The 17,940-nt window shown below is 42.4% G+C and overlaps 1 protein-coding gene across 15 annotated transcripts in view; it reads left to right on the plus strand.

The window, feature by feature from the left end:
- Nucleotides 1-17,940, plus strand: part of MAST4 (microtubule associated serine/threonine kinase family member 4) — a 567,241-nt gene that overhangs the window by 533,059 nt on the left and 16,242 nt on the right. For 11 of the 15 annotated variants that reach the window (XM_043591561.1, XM_043591535.1, XM_043591545.1 and 8 more), the window contains 8 exons: nucleotides 559-660; nucleotides 5,295-5,417; nucleotides 5,845-5,957; nucleotides 8,036-8,163; nucleotides 8,509-8,699; nucleotides 12,870-13,070; nucleotides 15,368-15,597; nucleotides 16,127-16,249. In XM_043591561.1, coding sequence (XP_043447496.1) covers nucleotides 559-660; nucleotides 5,295-5,417; nucleotides 5,845-5,957; nucleotides 8,036-8,163; nucleotides 8,509-8,699; nucleotides 12,870-13,070; nucleotides 15,368-15,597; nucleotides 16,127-16,249 — 1,211 coding nt within the window. The remainder of the gene's footprint in view (nucleotides 1-558; nucleotides 661-5,294; nucleotides 5,418-5,844; nucleotides 5,958-8,035; nucleotides 8,164-8,508; nucleotides 8,700-12,869; nucleotides 13,071-15,367; nucleotides 15,598-16,126; nucleotides 16,250-17,940) is intronic. The other 4 variants (XM_043591586.1, XM_043591569.1, XM_043591578.1 and 1 more) reach the window with 1 other exon arrangement.

The raw sequence follows: 17,940 nt of genomic DNA on the forward strand, positions 1-17,940 counted from the left end.
TACTTTGGATTTCTTTGTCTTCAAGCTTAACACTTTGGCCTTTCATTTGTCTCTAGACATAGTTATTTTTGCAAAATTAACTCATGCTGAAGCTGAAGAACTCTATGGCTGTGGCCAAATTCTCATTTAAAGGACAGTAGGAGAGAAAAATCTTACTGTCTTGATTCCCTGTACAAGCAATCACCTGAAACAGAGGTGTTTAGAGTTTCCCTCATCTTAAGTCCTCTTAGTGACTAGAAGGAACAATTTGTGGTGAGCCAGTTCTGCCGCACAGAAAAAAAGATACAAAGAATCAAAAAAGGAAATGGAAGGTGCTGCGTGTTGAAATATTCTCTCCCTGCCTTGTTGACAGCTGTACTGCTTTATATCTCATGAAACAGTACGTCTCAAACTTGCTTATGCCCAACTGACATCCCTGCCAAAATGCAGATTCTGATTCAGTCTGGGATGGGGCCTGAAATTCTGTCTTTCTCACAAACTCCCAGGCCACATCCAGGCTGTAGGTACCCGGACTGCCATTTGAACAATGACATTGTAAGCTCTGTGTCTCCTTTCTAGATGAGATCAACTGGCCGGAAAAGGATGAGGCACCACCCCCCGATGCCCAGGATCTGATTACCTTGCTTCTTAGGCAGAATCCCCTGGAGAGACTGGGAACAGGTTAGAGCACATATGTTTTAATTTTGCTAATATGCAAGAAATAATGTCTTTGTGCAACATTAAGAGGTTCTTGTTTGTGTTTTGTTTTTGTTTTGTTTTTGTTTTTGTTTTTGTTTTGCCTAGGAAACATCTGTTGGTTGATGTAGGACATGACTACAACACATTATAACAATCATATTTTGGGTTTTTTTTTTTTTTCTGGTTCAGAGCAATATGTATGCTAGGAAGGTTGGTGGTTGTGTGTCTTTGATTTTTTTTCTCGTTGTCTTTTGGTTTTTTGGGGTTTTTTTGCAAAGCAAAAGTTATTTGTTTCAATAAATAAAATTGTCTGGAAGAAAACCTCAAAGGCGCATGTAACTCTTCTGTCCTGAAAAGCATGCATCTTAAATAATTTAAAATAGATGATTCGAGATGTACAGCTTTTTTTTGTAACACATATATTCCTAGAAGGATTTGACCCAGCACGTTCCGTCTATAGGCTTTAAAATGGGTTATCAGTCCTTGAACTAATTAGTTTCTGGAAATGAGTGTCAGAGGTTTGAACCATGCTGTCTCATCATGGTGATCATACCATAGCCCAAGAAAGAGGATTAAAACTATTGGCTTTCAAGATTAAGGAGATAATAGATTTGTTTCTTGCCGATTATTTTTTCCCAGCTGTTCCCCATACAAGTTATGTTTCTGCCACTCATTTTCCTTTTCTAATATTCTGAATGGACAGTGATCCCAGTATAGAGTCCCAACCTGCCCTAGTATGTAAATTTATCTAGATGGGACTAAATATTAAATATAAGTACAAAACACAGTAGACCATTCCCATAATTTTCACCTGTGAAAATTTTTGTCTTGATGGGTTTTTTACTCTGAACTGTTTCATTCTACCTCATTGTAATAGAAATATCAGAAAATACTGAAGAAATCATTCTCTCCCTCAATTTTCCCAAGGCAAAAAATAATTTGCAGCAGCTCCAAATACGTATCTTCTATTATTCCCCATTTTTGCCCACAGCTTCCCCAGTTGGAGGGCTCCATTCTTGCTTAAATATGCTCTGCTACTAGAGTTTGTGGTAATGCATTGAAGCCCGTGGGCCGTATTTTTGTTTTGGAAATAAAGTTTGATTGAAACACAGCATTGCCATTCACGTGCATTGTTTATGGCTACCTTCATGGTAGAGTACCAGAGTTGACTCATCAAACCTGCCCACAAAGCCTAAAGTATTTACTATTCGGCTTTTTGCAGAAACATCTCTCATGGTCTGCATTAGAGAATTAAACAAGATTCAAACTGCAGGCTCACTTGGGAAGACTTCTTTGAGTTGAGCCTCTTACTGGAGGACCATGTACATTTTTGCCTTTTGCAGTAGATGAGTGGGCCTTCGAGTAGGAAAGACAATGCAAACGGAAGTTAAGGGCACAAACTCCACGGTCAGATTGTGTGCATTTAAATCTCTGCTGTGTGACTGTGGGCAGGATGTTTCCCTTTCTGTGCCTCATTTCCCCATCTGTAAAATGGAGCTTAGAGAAGTACCCGCCTTTTCATGAGGATAAAAGATCATCCACCGTGGCTCTTAAAACCAGGTGTGACACTGCTGGCCCTGGTATTACCATTTTAATGTTCTGCCCGTATAATCTCACACTTTCCCCCTTTGGACATACAAGATACAGAAATGGCGGTGGTGCCCCTGTCTTTGAGCTGATTGAACTCTTTGAACAGAGTACTTTATATTTCTTCCCTCCCCTCTGTTTCATTTTCCTTTGTCTGGAGTAACTAGCAAACTCGTTGCTCCCTGCCCTCTGTGACCTGCAGTCATATTTGCTTTCTGGCTCCAGGGATGTAAGTAGGTGTCAAAGAATGGGTGTCAAGGCCCCGTGCAGGGCAGAGTTCTGAGGCGTGATTTCCGCTCGAGCCAAATAGGAGAAGCGGCGGCATTTTCAGACAGCCTGCAACACCGCAAATATCTGTTTACGTGTGCTCGTCAGCTGTCCCGGGGAAGCGTTGGCCTGAGATAACGTCTAAAGATGACGTTAGAATCGGCACATCCCTTCCAAAGAGCCCACTTATCTTCTGTGTTCTTGGGTCGGCTTGGAGAGTGTCCTCACGGAGTCTTCTGCCTGCTGCCCTCCTCTGAGAATACTTGGGAACTTGACTGGGCTGGATTTGACAAAACAGGGTTATGGTGATGGTCCACGCATCCATGTTTATATGTGATAACGCTGTGCGTTACCTCTCTGCTCATTTTTCTCCCTGCTACTGCTACTTGGGTTCTTTTCGGGGTTTGACAATTTGAGAAGCGAATCTCCTAGCAGAAGCTCAAAAGAGACATTTAAAAGGCCCTGACCCAGCTCTTGCTATTGTCGAGAAGTACGTGCCAAACAGACAGGTCCCATGTGACAGATCCCGTAGGGTCCAGAGAATGAGGCTGAGAATCCTGCAGGCCTGCCATGCTGCTTCCAATGACAGCATTTTGGATTTAATGCATATTTAGCGGGCAAAATAATGCACCGTGAAAATGTGCGAATTCACATTTGCCCGAGAGACTAGAGAGGCTGAGAAAAAGAGTGTGAAGAACATAATGGATGTTTAAGAAACTTCCATGAAAGGAGAGAGAACCTCAAGGGAGAACATTAGGGCAAGGGATAACTTGCAGTTGGGAAACTTGTCCTCCAACTAGACTTTTGAACTCGTGAAGTACTGAATGGCAGCCTGGTTTGTCAGACTTTACAGCTGCTCAGATGCGACGGACTTCCACCCGTGTACCAGCTGGGAGGTCTTGAGTGGTTTCTTCTTCACTTGGGTCACAATTTCCTAATCTAGGAAGATGGGCATGCTATGTACCTCACAAGATTATGGCGAGGACTGAAATTCAGTATGTTCATGAAGACACCAAGTACATTAACGTAATATGTAACAGGAGCTCCAGATACGATCAGTGCTCTTTCTTTCCCTTTCCCCATCCAAGCATGGAATTGATGCAATGCCTGCTTTGTGGGGTTGCTTTCAGTGATTTAATTGAAGAGATCTGGATGCTTCTAGCGTCTCGGGCAGTACTTGTCCAAGTCAGCCCTCCTCTGCCCGCTGCCACTCCTATTGCTGTTGTGGTCAACATCAGACTCCACTGTGTGCCAGAAACACAGAGAATGCCTATGTAGCATCCTGGATAAAGATTCCAATCAAATGCTTAGTAAAGAAGAATCTGTTCTTCCTTTTTGGGGGTGACTTTCCCACTTTGCTCTTGCCCTGGCTGGGTTTGGGGCTCCAGTCTGCACCCTGTGCTGCAGTAACCTGACCGGCAGAGCCACATCTCTGGGCCACACAGACAGGTCCCCCACCCCAACACTCAGGTCCTTTTCTCCTTCAGTTTGCATTTCTCATCCTGGTGTTTTGTTTTGTTTTGTTTTGTTTTGTTTTTTGGTACCACACTGAGGACAGAGTGGGAAGCATGGTGACAACTTCACAAGAAAGGCATTTATGTCACACCTACAGGGCATCTCCTGGCAGGGAGGTGATGAGAGCCTGTGTTAGTCTTGTGAGAAATACTCCTTCGTGGTATTTTTTGGGGACTGATTCTTCCTTACCTCCCTCCTCGACAGTGTGTGTGTGTGTGTGTGTGTGTGTGTGTGGAAGGGCAGAGGCCTGATTCTCACACTTTGATTGTCTAACCTGTGTACCTGTTTCCCTTTACCTGGGGCATGATGTATTTTGATGGGGCCTGCCCTTTCAAACCCTCAATAAAATCATGAACTAAATTAGGGGCGCCTGGGTGGCTTATTCGGTTAAGCGTCTGACTCTTGACTTTGGCTCAGGTTATGATCTCATGGTTCATGAGTCTGAGCCCCATGTCAAGTTCCGCACTGAGTGTACAGAGCCTGCTTGGGATTCTCTCTCTGCCCCTCCCCTACTCGTGCACGCACTCACTCTCTCGCAAAACAAATGAATAAACTTTAAAAAAAATAAAATCATGAACTAAATAACTATGCTGATTGGCAAAAAAAAAAAAAAAAAAAGCCTAAAACTTAGGAATGGTACCTGATTTTCATCACATGCTTTATAAATCTATGAAACAGGCTTGCCAGTTTCTTACCTAAGAATCTGTGATCCACAGAATCGAAGTCCTACCTATGTTAATGAGCAATCCAATAAAACTGAATGGAAACCATTATATACTATTCAGGAAAAATTCATCTTTATTAATCTTATCTCCGGCGGAAATGTTGCTGTGAACACATTTTGTGCCTTGTTAGAATTTCTTTCTTTTTTTTTTTTTTTTTTTTTGTAATGAGCAAGTCTCCTTTGGGCCACCGTGTGTGCACATCCCCAGGTTCAGCATAATGTGATTTTAAATGTCCGCATCATTAACCTTTGAAAAATGGAGGAAGTCATAGAAAAATTAACAAAGGAAAACTGTGCCATGGCAACTGCTGTTAGCAAAATCAAATCGTCTTCCGATGAATTATGGGAAAATTTGGGTTGGGAGGGGTTGTTATAGAATGAAAAAGTAAGATTTGCATGATTCTTTAATTTGTTTCTCTATTGATTTTGAAGTGTTGGCAGGGGGAGGTGTTGTCAAAAGCTTTGCTGTGAGGGTAGTTTAATATTTTCCTCCCTGTTCTTTCCCTCTCCTCTGCACCCCAAGGTGGCGCCTATGAAGTCAAACAGCATCGATTCTTCCGTTCTTTAGACTGGAACAGTTTGCTGAGACAGAAGGCAGAATTTATTCCCCAACTGGAATCTGAGGATGACACAAGTTATTTTGATAGTACGTGAATTATCTGACATAAAACGTTGTTTGACCTTTACTTTGTAGAAAATTATCTCTGCTCGTGATAGAAGTTTCTAGTCTTGAGCCTACGAGTTCTTTTTTTTTTTTTTTTAACATTTATTTATTTTTGAGACAGAGACAGAGCATGAACAGGGGAGGGTCAGAGAGAGAGGGAGACACAGAATCCGAAACAGGCTCCAGACTCTGAGCTGTCAGCACAGAGCCCGACGCAGGGTTTGAACTCACCGACCGTGAGATCATGACCCGAGCTGAAGTCGGATGCTTAAGCAACTGAGCCACCCAGGCGCCCCGAGCCTATGAGTTCTTAAACATAATGCTTTGATATAGAAACTCTTAGTAACATATCTAAATTAAAAGCTGAAATTCTGAGTGATTGGAACTGTTACCAAACATTTCTCTGCAGCTCGGTCAGAGAAATATCATCACATGGAGACTGAGGAAGAAGATGACACAAATGATGAAGACTTTACTGTGGAAATAAGGCAGTTTTCCTCCTGTTCACACAGGTTTTCAAAAGTAAGTGAAATATGGCAGAAACCTACAGAGTCTTTCTGGAGAATCTCCCTCAGGCCAGATAGTTGGCATTTCTAAATAAATAGGCGAACAAGATTGTAAAAATCACCTCTGTAGTGTTTTAGTGCTTGGGCTCTCCTGTGCTTAAAATTCCTTTTAGCCTAGGAACAGTGACCCCACCATCTGGATAATCCAGAGTCCCTACCTGGCTGTCTCACTCTCCACAAATGGATATCTTTTTTCTTAGAGACGCAGACTTGCACTCACAGTATTATCTATGGAGAACACGAGAGCCATATATGTTGACCTCACCCTGTGTGACTAGGTTTAGTTCATTGCCAGACTGTGGAGGCATCCTCCCCTTTCTCTGACCCTTTTTGTTTGTTTGTTTGTTTATTTGGTTTGACAGAGAAAGAGCATGTGCGGGGGAGGGGCAGAGAGAGAGGGAGAGATTCCCAAACAGCCTCCAACAGTGCACAGCCTGACAGCAGGGCTCGATCTCACAAACTGAGTCCATGATCTGAGCCAAAATCAAGAGTTGGACGCTTAACCAACTGAACCACCTAGGCTCTCCTCTCTCATCTTTTAATGAACAACATTGAGCTTGAGGTCATTGTGTGCATAGCCCCCTCCTAGTATCACATGGAATACAACACAAAGGAGCAGTCTGAGTCCCTGACATCAGGTAGGACCCTTGGGGATTAGTTGATGCAGAATAAGAAAGTCTGGTAACCAATGACAGAGAACATAAGTTATATGAAAAAACCTGTAGGAAGCCAAGCTCGAATTTTGGAAGTGGGAGAAGGTAATAAAATTGATGTCTGAAATGGATGCTTTTTGCTGATAGTGGTAAGATTAAAACACACACACACACACACACACACACACACACACACACACAGGCAAATAAAACGAAGAAACCTGATAGTCCTGAGACTGGAAGAGCCCTAGGAAAATGGAAACAAACCTAAAGGGCCCCCTGCCTGCCTCCCTTGTGATATTTTCAGTAGCTATGCATTTTCTGTTGCCATGGCATTTTGCATGATGATGTTCAGCTTTTCTATAACACATAGGGTTGATAAAGTGTTCATACCTTTTTCTATGTGGCTCCCTAGATACAGCACATCTGCATGTGGGCTGGCACTGACCGCCCTGTTTATAGGAAGGCCATGGAGAGGTGAGGTTTCCCCGGAGGAGGTGGTGGCCGGCCTACCCAGAGCCAGCACTGAAGCTTTGATCACACTGAGTGCAGGCTTTCCCCAGTGCCTGTTCTCTGGCCTATCCAAGCCAGGCCCTGGACTCCATTTCCTTCCTGTTGTTTTCTGTTGGTTAGCCAGCCTGGTCCTCACCCTAGTAGACCAATGGGCCATCTAAGGGCACCCCACCCATGAGAGCAGTGAGTGGCTGCATGGCACGGTAAGGATTGCTTCCTGCACTGGGCTCCCAGCTCTGTATTTTCCCTTCCACCTTTCCTGTGGGACCACAGAGGTCTCAGGCTTGCCTGAGCTCTGATCCCTTTCAGAAATGCCAGTGCCAAGCTGCGTGTCTGTATATGTGATTTATAAGCCAGAGACCTCTGACTCATAACCACATACATACTGCATCCCCCCACACACTTCTTGAACCAGGTAATTTATTCTTCTGTTTGCACTCAATTCCAATTCATTTTTCTCCTTCCCACCCCTGACTGGTGGCCATTAAAGGTTTCTCTCTGTGATTTTCTTTTTCTGATAGACATCATGGTTAAAAAGTAATCTAAGGTGTGCATTGATCCCCCGGCCTAGAAACCCCAACGCGTCTATGGATTTTGTTGGCAGATACAAAGTCCATAACAAGACAGGGCAAGAGGGTGATGAATTCATAGCTTTTGCTCCAAGAAGAAAAAAAAATACATACATTGACCATACATCTCAGGACTCAAGTAAACAGTATCGGAAAGTACCTTCTAAATACATGGTCCCAACTGAAACTTTAGTTATACTCTTGGTCTTTACTCCCAGGGTTTGGGTTTTTTTTTTTTTTTTTTTTCTGACAGACTCTTTCAAGAAGATATTAATAAACCCTATTGCTTCACCTCGCAGGTTTTCAGCAGCATAGACCGAATAACTCAGAATCCAGGAGAAGAGAAGGAAGAGCCTGGAGACAAAACCAAAAGCACAACATTGCCATCCACAGAAACATTCAGCTGGAGTTCGGAATATTCGGAAATGTATGTGAAACGTCTGTTAAGAAGGGTCATGTGCAGTTGCTGCCAGAGCAGTGATTCTTAAGCTTGAGTGTGCATCAGAATGTCCCAGAAGCCCTGTAAAAACACAGGTTTCTGGGCCCATTCCAGCGTGTGTGATCCACTAGATCTGGGATGGAGGCTTTGTAATAAGTTCCAGGAGATGCTCTTGCTGCTGGCCCAGGGACCACACTGTAAGAACCACTGTGCTAGACATGTGTTGGTTGGGTGTATCCAAGTTCCGTTTTTACCTAATTTCCTCCAAAATTCTCCTTGAACACCATTTCCTAGTATGTATGTATACATGACTTTGTTTTGTTTTTAATTAAGGCAACAGTTATCCACATCCAACTCTTCAGATACTGAAAGCAACAGACATAAACTCAGTTCTGGCCCACTTCCCAAACTGGCTATTTCAACAGAGGCAGAAAAAGATGAAGGTGCTCCCTGCCCCAGAGACCTGCACGAGGAGCCTGAGGTCACCACTCCCGCCAGTACAATCAGCAGCTCCACCCTGTCAGGTAAGCGCCCGTGTGCGGTGCCTGCTGTCCACACGTCACCCACCACGTTGACAAGTGGTGGCTGGTGTTCTGAGTCCCCGGCTGGCCTAACCAGGTGGTGGCAATGGCTGTTTTGTGCTGCTAGACTCCATCCAGGGCCCCACGTCAAAGGCTCGGGGGATCTGCTCTTACAAACTGAGGTCCAGTGTCTCAGACCCCTCCTTATTGCGTCCCCATACAGTAAACCCTTCTTGTTTCAGTTTGACCCAAGAGCCAGCCTTAGCTTTCATGGCTGGGTTTCAGTAGGATTCTTTGTCAGCAACCAGAACCACACTAAGGACCACTTTCTCTGTTGTTGATGCAAAAGCAGGTCTCACAGTGTAGTGTCTAACTGAAAGTTAGGAGTAAGGAACTGTACCAAATAGTGACACGCTCGAATTACCCTCAAAAATGGCTTAAATCACCCACAAGGTACAGCGTAAGGCCAGCTCTCCTTCCTGTGTCAAAATGGATGGTGGTTTCTTCAAAGGAGGTGGTTTTTGTTATGGGGCCATGTTGTACCAAACAACTTACCTCTTCACACTGGACTCTTAGTGAGTGCAGCACGATGTTTATTTTGTGAGATTCCCAGATGCTGTCTGTGCATCCAGGACTGAGCGGAGGAGTGAGTGAGAAATACCAGCACAATTCAGATTGGTATTTTACGTGCATATGAGGCGCCTCCACTATAGACGTGTTACCTTTCCAGTCTCTGGGTAACTGGAGTACAGAAACTCCTGAGACCTCTTTCACTGTTTGGGAGGCAGTTAAACGGATTAGGCCTCTCTCTCTTTTTTTTTTTTCTTTAATTTTTTTTTTCTCTTTTGAGAGAGAGAGGAAAAGCACGAGCCCGGGGAGGGTCAGAGAGAGAGAGGGAGACACAGAATCTGAAGCAGGCTCCAGGCTCCCAGCTGTCAGCACAGAGCCCAACACAGGGCTCGAATCCACAAGACATGAGATCATGACCTGAGGTAAAGTCCGACGCTCAATCAACTGAGCCACCCAGGTGCCCCTGGATTAGGCCTCTTCTTTGAGAGCACTTTATAATGTCACTTTTGTGTAAAAGTAACTTTCCTGACAGGAGTGACAGTATCTTCACAGGTTTTTAAAAAGGCTTAATGTATCATGGATATTTTCTGGCCTTTAATCATGGAGGTGTCCTCATTAGGTGATCAAACTTGAATTTCCCTCAGACCAAGCCAAGTGCACTTAGAATATTACTTGGTTTATAACAGTTTTATGCATAGCATATCCTTCTACAGAGAAATGTTCATGTATGCTTTTAAAAAAAAAAATGAAACATGGATATGGCTTAGGGTTGCTGCAATAAATGTCATCATTAAGCTCTCTTCGATATGCTATATTGATAATGCTGAACTATTCCAGGAATTTTTATGAACATTTTTTAACTAACTGAATATTCATAGTGTAACTTTTTAAAAATCATTTCAAGGAAACACATTTTACAGGCTAGGTTTATTTCAGCCTCACTGAAAAGTTTGCCTCTATGGAAATAATGTGGGTTGTTTGTTTTTTTTTTTCTTTCTCTCTCTTCTTCTAAGTTCTGTTGCCATGTAGGATAATTGCCCTTATCCTTCCTTTTTTCTAAAACCAAGAGAATAGCAATGTGGAAGTAGTGTAGAAACAACCTAGTGGTCCAAAATTCTTAATTATGTTTAGTTCATCTTGATAAATCAAATGGAAGTATCTCAGTATTTTATTTTTCTCGTTACTAAGGTGTCTGTTTCCTAGTTTATTATGCTCTAAATAAAATATACTCACCTCTATTTAAAATTTTTTTTTTAATATGGTGAGTCATTGGTGATCACTTAGTCTCTTTGCCCTGGTCCCCATCAGCAGTGTCGGAGGGAAATGGTATCTAAGCAGTTGATTGATTACTTTCATAATTAAAAAAAAAAAAAACTGCTTAGGTCCTGCCATGCATTTTGATTAATTGATTCAAACCACCTTTCTGTCTCCCCCATATACACACTAAAAATAATCAAAGACCTTGGGGGCTGCACAGAATAGAGAGATGAACTGATTTGCTTACGGCCAAGGGTAATTAGGAAATCTGAAAACCGTGACTGTAGTAAAATTAAATTTGTTGATTTTTATATTGCTCCGCCATCAAAAAGAAAGAACCCTTGACATTTACAGAACATTAAGGTGACATTATCCACTATTGGCAGAACAGAAACGCACACTTCTATCCATTGCTCTGAAAGGAGGTGGCAGAGGCAAGGGGGCAGGGATGCTAAAAAAGAACAGTACCTATTCGCACTCGGGCATTTAGGGAAGTACAGTTTCATACCTCTTTCTCTTTTTTCACGATCGTGTTGCATTTGGATCGGTGAAAAGTAAAAAGTCTCGAAGTCTTAGGTGTAGTGCTCGAGTCAACCAATTATTCGTTGTGAAGAGATTCGGCTTTTCATTTGTCAGGGAGCCCATCCTACCAGATTAGCAAGGAGAAGAGTGTGTAACTTAGCCCAAAGTAAGCCTAAGGTTTTGGAAATGAGGTGTCTGAGTCGCGAAGCAGTTTTTATCAAGTCCTTGAGCTGTTGATTTCGTGATTTAGGGGGAATTGAGTAGATGGAGTTAAGTGAGGTTGAGTTTGGAATATAGGAGTAGGAAGGCTGCTGATGCTTCGTTTAGGATTGTCTTCCTGGGTCTCATGGGTGTCACGTGGAGGTCCAGCTCTTTTCCTGTACCCACAGTGCTCTCTCAAGTCCCAAGCTTCCTTTAGCGAGGACCCCGCCTGTAGGGTCTCTGTCACCTCCTAGGCACAGAGGCCAAACTTGAGCTGTGAAGTTGAGTAGTGGATTCAGCAGCAGAATGGGATTGTGAATTAAGTCCTATCCAGCCTATTTCCTAGGCTTTAAAATGTGCTGGTTGGTCTTTCAAAGGATCATTTATAATGGTATTAAATTCTCTGCATGGATTGTGTATCTTAAGGTGATGATAGTGTTGATGGTTTCTAAAGCACAGGGGGCTTGTAACAGCATTTAGAAGTCAAAATGAGATGAGCATCACTTTTTCCGGATGGACAAAGATAAACTGTCAGTGATTACAAAAAGAAAGAAAGAGAACTGATAGCCTGTGAAAGAGTAGGAAAAACCCAAAGTGGGTGGCTCTTCCCCTTTCCTCTGGGGGACTCCACATGTTATTTCCGCTCAGAAGCGTTATTTATTCTTGGTCTGTGTGGTCACCCAGGCAGACATCACTGATTTTCCATTTTTGCATCCTCCCACGTGATTCTCTTGTGATCCTCTGCTGAGGGGAGTCCTAATTTTTTTAAAACAAACAAGCAAACAAACAAAAACCCACTTTTCTGTTAAGGGCTAATAAACTTAAAAATAAAGAAGGCGTGGCTGGCTGAGACAGGAAAGGATCTTACCACTGGTCCAGTAACCTCAGGGCAGATCAGGAGATGATACACTGTCTAGAGAAAAAACCAGGAAGATGCAGCAAGCCATTGTGGAATGCAGTGAGTACTGTCCTTTGTTGTCCTGGCAGATTTGCAAGGAGACTTAGGGCATGAGAAGTCACAGGTGATGCTTGAGGCACTCTCCTGTGAGTTACATACGTGAACCTCGTGCAGTCTAGTGCAGTCCAGGAAGACACTAGGAGATGACACAGTCCCAAGTCTACGTGAAGAAATGAGATGATGTCCACCTGTCCCAAACAGCATTATCCACATGTCCACATTATTCACAGCATTGCTAACGATGACCATTAATATCACAGGATAATTTTAGTATACAGTGGGTGGTCATGGTGTTCATAAGGTGGTGTTTGCTTCAGAGCCTTCCGTGGTTGGAAGCAGCGGGGAGGAATTGTCACTACAAGGGTTCTAAAATCGAAATTCTGTAAAGTAGTGACTCTTGTAGTTAAGTGGAGTCATTGAGAATTAGCAGACTTAGGTACAAGGAGAATGAAACCTGGATGGACATGTCTTTCATCCCCTTCTCTTCCCCATCACCTTTCTCAAAGCAGTCATGTGTGTTTAATGCTTGCCTGGAGCCATATGGATTGTTGAGCCACATGGGAGTACGTTTCCCAGGTTGTTCTTCCTTCTTTCTCTCTCTTTCCCTCTTTCCACCTCTCCTATCTGATTTCCCTGAACGTGTTTATCCCTTCTTGTTTGTACAGTTGGCAGTTTTTCAGAGCACTTGGATCAGATAAATGGACGAAGCGAGTGTGTGGACAGTACAGATAATTCCTCAAAGCCACCCAGTGAACCCGCTTCTCACATGGCTCGCCAGCGATTAGAAAGCACAGAAAAAAAGAAAATCTCGGGGAAAGTCACAAAGTCCCTTTCTGCCAGTGCTCTGTCCCTCATGATCCCAGGAGGTAGAGAGACATCTACTCGCATGAAATTGTGTGGTTTTGTGCATGTGTCCCCCTCTCCCCAGTTTGGAATGCTGATCGAGATGCAAGATTGCTAGAAGCAGTAACGGGCGGTGCCCAGCGCATCTCTCCGGAGTTTCTCCCTGCGGGAGCTCCGGAGCTCCCAGACAGCATGTGTCACTGATTTCTTCTTGCTTCTTTCTGCATCAGGAGATGAGGCAGGCTTCCTTCCCACACAGCCTGATTTCTTATTTGTTTTCTTTCCTTTTCTGCTCCCCCCTCCTCAAATTAAGTGGTAAATTTATCTCCTCTGAATCATTTTTCTTCCCTAGACTATGCATCATTTATGTACTTTACTGAGTTGTTTATAGCATATGTGTTGGAAAGCTAAGTACAGTTTTTCCTCTTCTAATTAATGAGGAGAGAGATATGGAGAACATAAGTTTTTCATTTCTGGGGATGCAGAGAGTCACAGACAGCCCTGAAATTTACAAATTTTCCCAACCCTGTCTGTTGAGCTATGCTTCCTCCTACTGGTAGTCATTTTCTCCCCTGTATTGGAAGACTGGGCTTAATTATGGTTTTGTGGAATTGCAGTATTTTTATACACCAGGGCTTTGCCTCTAGAAATCACTAAGTCTACACAATTCCCCCAGAAGTGAGAAAACATACACCCTGGTGTTTGTGACTTAACACTCAAATGACAGCCCGAGAGTGGAAGTGGCAATTGAATTATATTGCAGATGGCTTGCATTTGGAGGAATACAGACCTTCTATAAAAGGAATTGTTTACAGTTTCAAAATTTCCTGTTTGTGCAGAAAGAAATCTGATACAAACAAATGCTCATTTGGGGGTATTGCTCACTCTAGCCCACTCTGTTTTCTGGGAGGCGTCCCATTCAGCACCATAAAGTAACCATCTATCTCCTTAGTTTGAATGACTATTCATAACTCCAAAGCAGCGGCAGTTGGAAAGGTAAGTCCACTTTTGAAAGCTGGTGAGAAAGCCCACGTCTTGGTAAGGTAGAACAATTGTTTAATACAGGGAGATAAGGGAAACTGTCATGCCACAAAGGATGGGGACTTGGCTTTCCAGCACTTTGGATGTGTGTATGTGTTTCCACTCCGTCCAGTTCCCGCTCGCATGGTTACAAGTTCCCTGCCCACCAGCGTGTGTCTCTTCACTTGGCCTTGTGATCTTTAGACAAAAGGTAGCCAGCGAAAGAGTACCAAGAGTGCCACACGCAGTCCCAAAGTGAAGGAACATCACTAGTGATCCACCTAGCTTTGTTCCACTTTGACAGACATAAGAATCGGAAGAAATGATAGTGTGGGCACTGGCAGTTTGCTGTGGCTCCCCTGGTGCTCACTGAACCTGGTGAGTCTTCAGTAACTCTGGGCACATAGTAGCCTGCGTCTGACTGAGCTCACATTTAAACTTCAGCATCTTTAGTGGATCATTCTTTTTGTCAAACACACACACAATTTCACGTGACCAGTTAATTAAGATCTGTTTAGACTCACATGGATGGAACAGTGATATCAACAATAAAAGCATGTTTGCTTTTAAAACAAAAACAGAATAGAATTGGTATTGAGGTATTAAGTTTTCTTAAAATTTCTCTATTTCACCTGTATTATCTTTGAGAATCATTGTTAGAACTGTAGGTACTGTAGGAAGCGATCAGTTGTATTCATAATAATTAGGAGTGGTTGTTTCATAAAGAAATTGACATTTCACTGTTGTCTTGATCGAAATCACTTGAGTACTAGTTCAGTAGTACTGTAAAAAGGAACTGGTAACTTGATGGATTGTTTTCCTGACCACATATGTTTGAAAAGGACCATGTTAAATTTGTTGATTTGGAGCCTGAGATTTGGAGCCTGAGAATCTTTTACTATAGTCTCCACAGTCTTCTCTGTGTAAAGGCATACTTGAAATTTGTGCATCTCTGATTTAATGACAACAAAATATACCAACTAAAGCTATCCCAGCCAGGTAGGGACTAAGTTTTGTGTGTGTTTTAATTAGCATAGAGAATGAAGAAATTCTAACCTCACAGAATTCACTGAAAAATTAGTTGCAGTACAGACACTTTTGAAGTCTTCTTAATATCCCCTGTTTGGAAAGCCATCCTAGTTAGCAATATAAATATTTTTATATTATTTATTGATGAGAAATGAATGGATTTATTGTGTGGCTGAGCTCCCCATCATTGCAGGGCTCATGCAGTGTGGGCTGGCTGCATGGATGTTTGTGTGATCAGCATCGGCTCTAACGACTGGCTTCTGTGTTGCAGATATGTTTGCCGTTTCTCCACTGGGAAGTCCAATGTCCCCCCATTCCCTGTCCTCGGACCCTTCTTCTTCACGAGATTCTTCTCCCAGCCGAGATTCTTCAGGAGCTTCTGCCAGTCCACATCAGCCCATTGTGATCCACAGTTCAGGGAAAAACTACGGTTTTACCATCCGAGCCATCCGGGTGTATGTGGGAGACAGCGACATCTATACAGTGCACCATATTGTTTGGGTGAGATCAACAGCCTCTCATCCTTGTTACTTTTCATTCCCAGCCAAACTGGACAATGAATAAGTTGGCTGAGGCATATTTATAAGCAAACAGTTTTTCTGCTAAGCTGGCTTTTGGGACCTGTTTCATGCCCTTTCCCTTTATATGGTGGCATTGAATTGAGTGAAAACTAATAACTTCTCATAATTCTGTCCAGTTTTCATATTTGATTGTCCACTTTGCATACCAGCATGGTAGAAATTGTCAAAGATGGTCCTATTGTCACCTTTCTTTTTAATTTTTTCCTGGGCTTCTTTTATTAAAAAACAAACAAAACTAACTACCTTTCCCACTCACCTGAAATTTTGTAAGTAAGTGTCCTATTTTAGGATGCTGTCATAAAAGGAATAATAACCATGCCTTATTGATTTCCTCTTAGAAGCTTAGGATCATTTGCTAATTCACCCAGAATATTGTCCCAGAAGAAACAGTAGATGTTAAGGTTGCCATTTGTTGGCTGATCAATCTGTACTCTTTTCTTGGACTTCAGAATGTTGAAGAAGGAAGTCCAGCATGCCAAGCAGGACTGAAGGCTGGGGATCTGATCACACACATCAATGGAGAACCAGTGCATGGACTTGTCCACACGGAAGTTATAGAGCTTTTGCTAAAGGTATTATCTTTTTTATGCCCATGCCACACAAGTAAAGGTCATCAGAAAGAACGGGTACCAAGAGTTCTCTCCTTAAGTTCTAGAATTCTCTATGATGCATGCATAAACAGTCTTATTACTGAGGAAGTATTCAGTGGTTTAAAGTCTGATAAAAGGTGAAGAAACAGATAATATGAATTTGCTGGTTCTATATATCATGAAAAAACATGGCCTTCTATCTGCACAATCACTTCTGAATTTAACTTCTTATTCTAAATTACGAATAACAAGAGTTCTTTTTCACTTTATGAGCCTTACATAGTAAAAGCTGTTGGGAAGTCACCTATCCTAAAGATGGTTTTCTTCAGGGCCATTCAGCAAGTTTTATTCCAGTACAATGGAAGATGAAGTGGTATGAAAGTGAGGTCAGATTTGAAGGTTCAGTCTGAGAGTTGGATTTCCTTTGAAAAATAGAAATGGAAATATATACACATACACTGTAGATGACAGAAGTAAGTAGCAATGGAGGAAGGGGTTCTAGTAATCATTAGGCCCTCACACAAATGATTTTGAACATAGAACATTTTCTGTTTTGAATGTAAGCTGAATAAAGCCCATGGAGTTAAGATCACAAGAAGCGTGAATGTGAGTGGAGAGAGAAAATCTGCACAGTTCTCTTATTTGCTGTGTCACCTGCTGACGGTAGAATATAAAGTTATAGCTCCAAATATGGCTCTTGTAAAAACAAAGACGAATTTGTACTTGATTTTAAATTTGTTCCGAAAAAGAAGTCCGTGATCAGAAATAGAGTCTCTAGTTGTAAGATTATTTTACAAATCAGCAGATTTATGGATGATCTCTTGCTTTTTGAGCACTGAAAGGGGCTGTAAGGGAGTTGTATACAGAGAGGTGTGAGCCATGGTTTCAGATAAACTACAGTCTGTTGAGAGACAGAACATAAATATATACCTGCCATTTAGATAATGTACATTCAGACTCTTTTCAGAGCACTCGCACTGAGCCCAGTGCCATAGTACATATTAGTAACACAGGAATGAAGGTATAGTCCTTGCCTTTGAGAAATATGGGAGATATAGGAGATGTATGGAAGCAGATGAAGTTTAACTTAGGACTGTCGCAGAGGGAGGAATGTTATACTTTTGGAGAGAATATTCTATGAGTGGGGAGAGACATCACAGAGAAATTTCATTGAATTGAAACAGGAAAGAAAATTAGAAATTTAGAAGGCACTACAAAGAAGTGGGTGTGCTAAGCCTTCCAAAAATAAGTGCAGTTAAATGACTTTTCTCCTTTTCTGTCATTCCCCAAGCTAATATGAGCGTATTCTTCAAAAGATTAGGGTTGGCTTAGGTTCTGAGAGTAGTAATAGCAGGCATATTCAGAGGTCCATTGCGAAGTAGCAGGTTGTAGGAAAGTTATTGCCACTGATTAATTCACATTATTAATTAAATTTTGGTCTTGGGCTCAAAACCAAAGTCTGTAGGGGGTGGCGCCTGACTTTGCTGTCATTCATACCTACCGGTTCATGATGCAGGGGATATCTTCCCATGTAGTTCCAGCATTTACCCAATACCTGGGATATACAGGTGGGTACGCAATAAATGTTCGTGGAATTGAGGTGAATGCTGGGGTCCTCTTTTGCTTTCTTTCCAAAAGTTACCATGGAGGGGGTCAAATACCCCACTTCTACT

The sequence above is a fragment of the Prionailurus bengalensis genome, chromosome A1 (genome assembly GCF_016509475.1).
Source record: "Prionailurus bengalensis isolate Pbe53 chromosome A1, Fcat_Pben_1.1_paternal_pri, whole genome shotgun sequence".
In the NCBI taxonomy this organism is placed as follows: domain Eukaryota; kingdom Metazoa; phylum Chordata; class Mammalia; order Carnivora; family Felidae; genus Prionailurus; species Prionailurus bengalensis.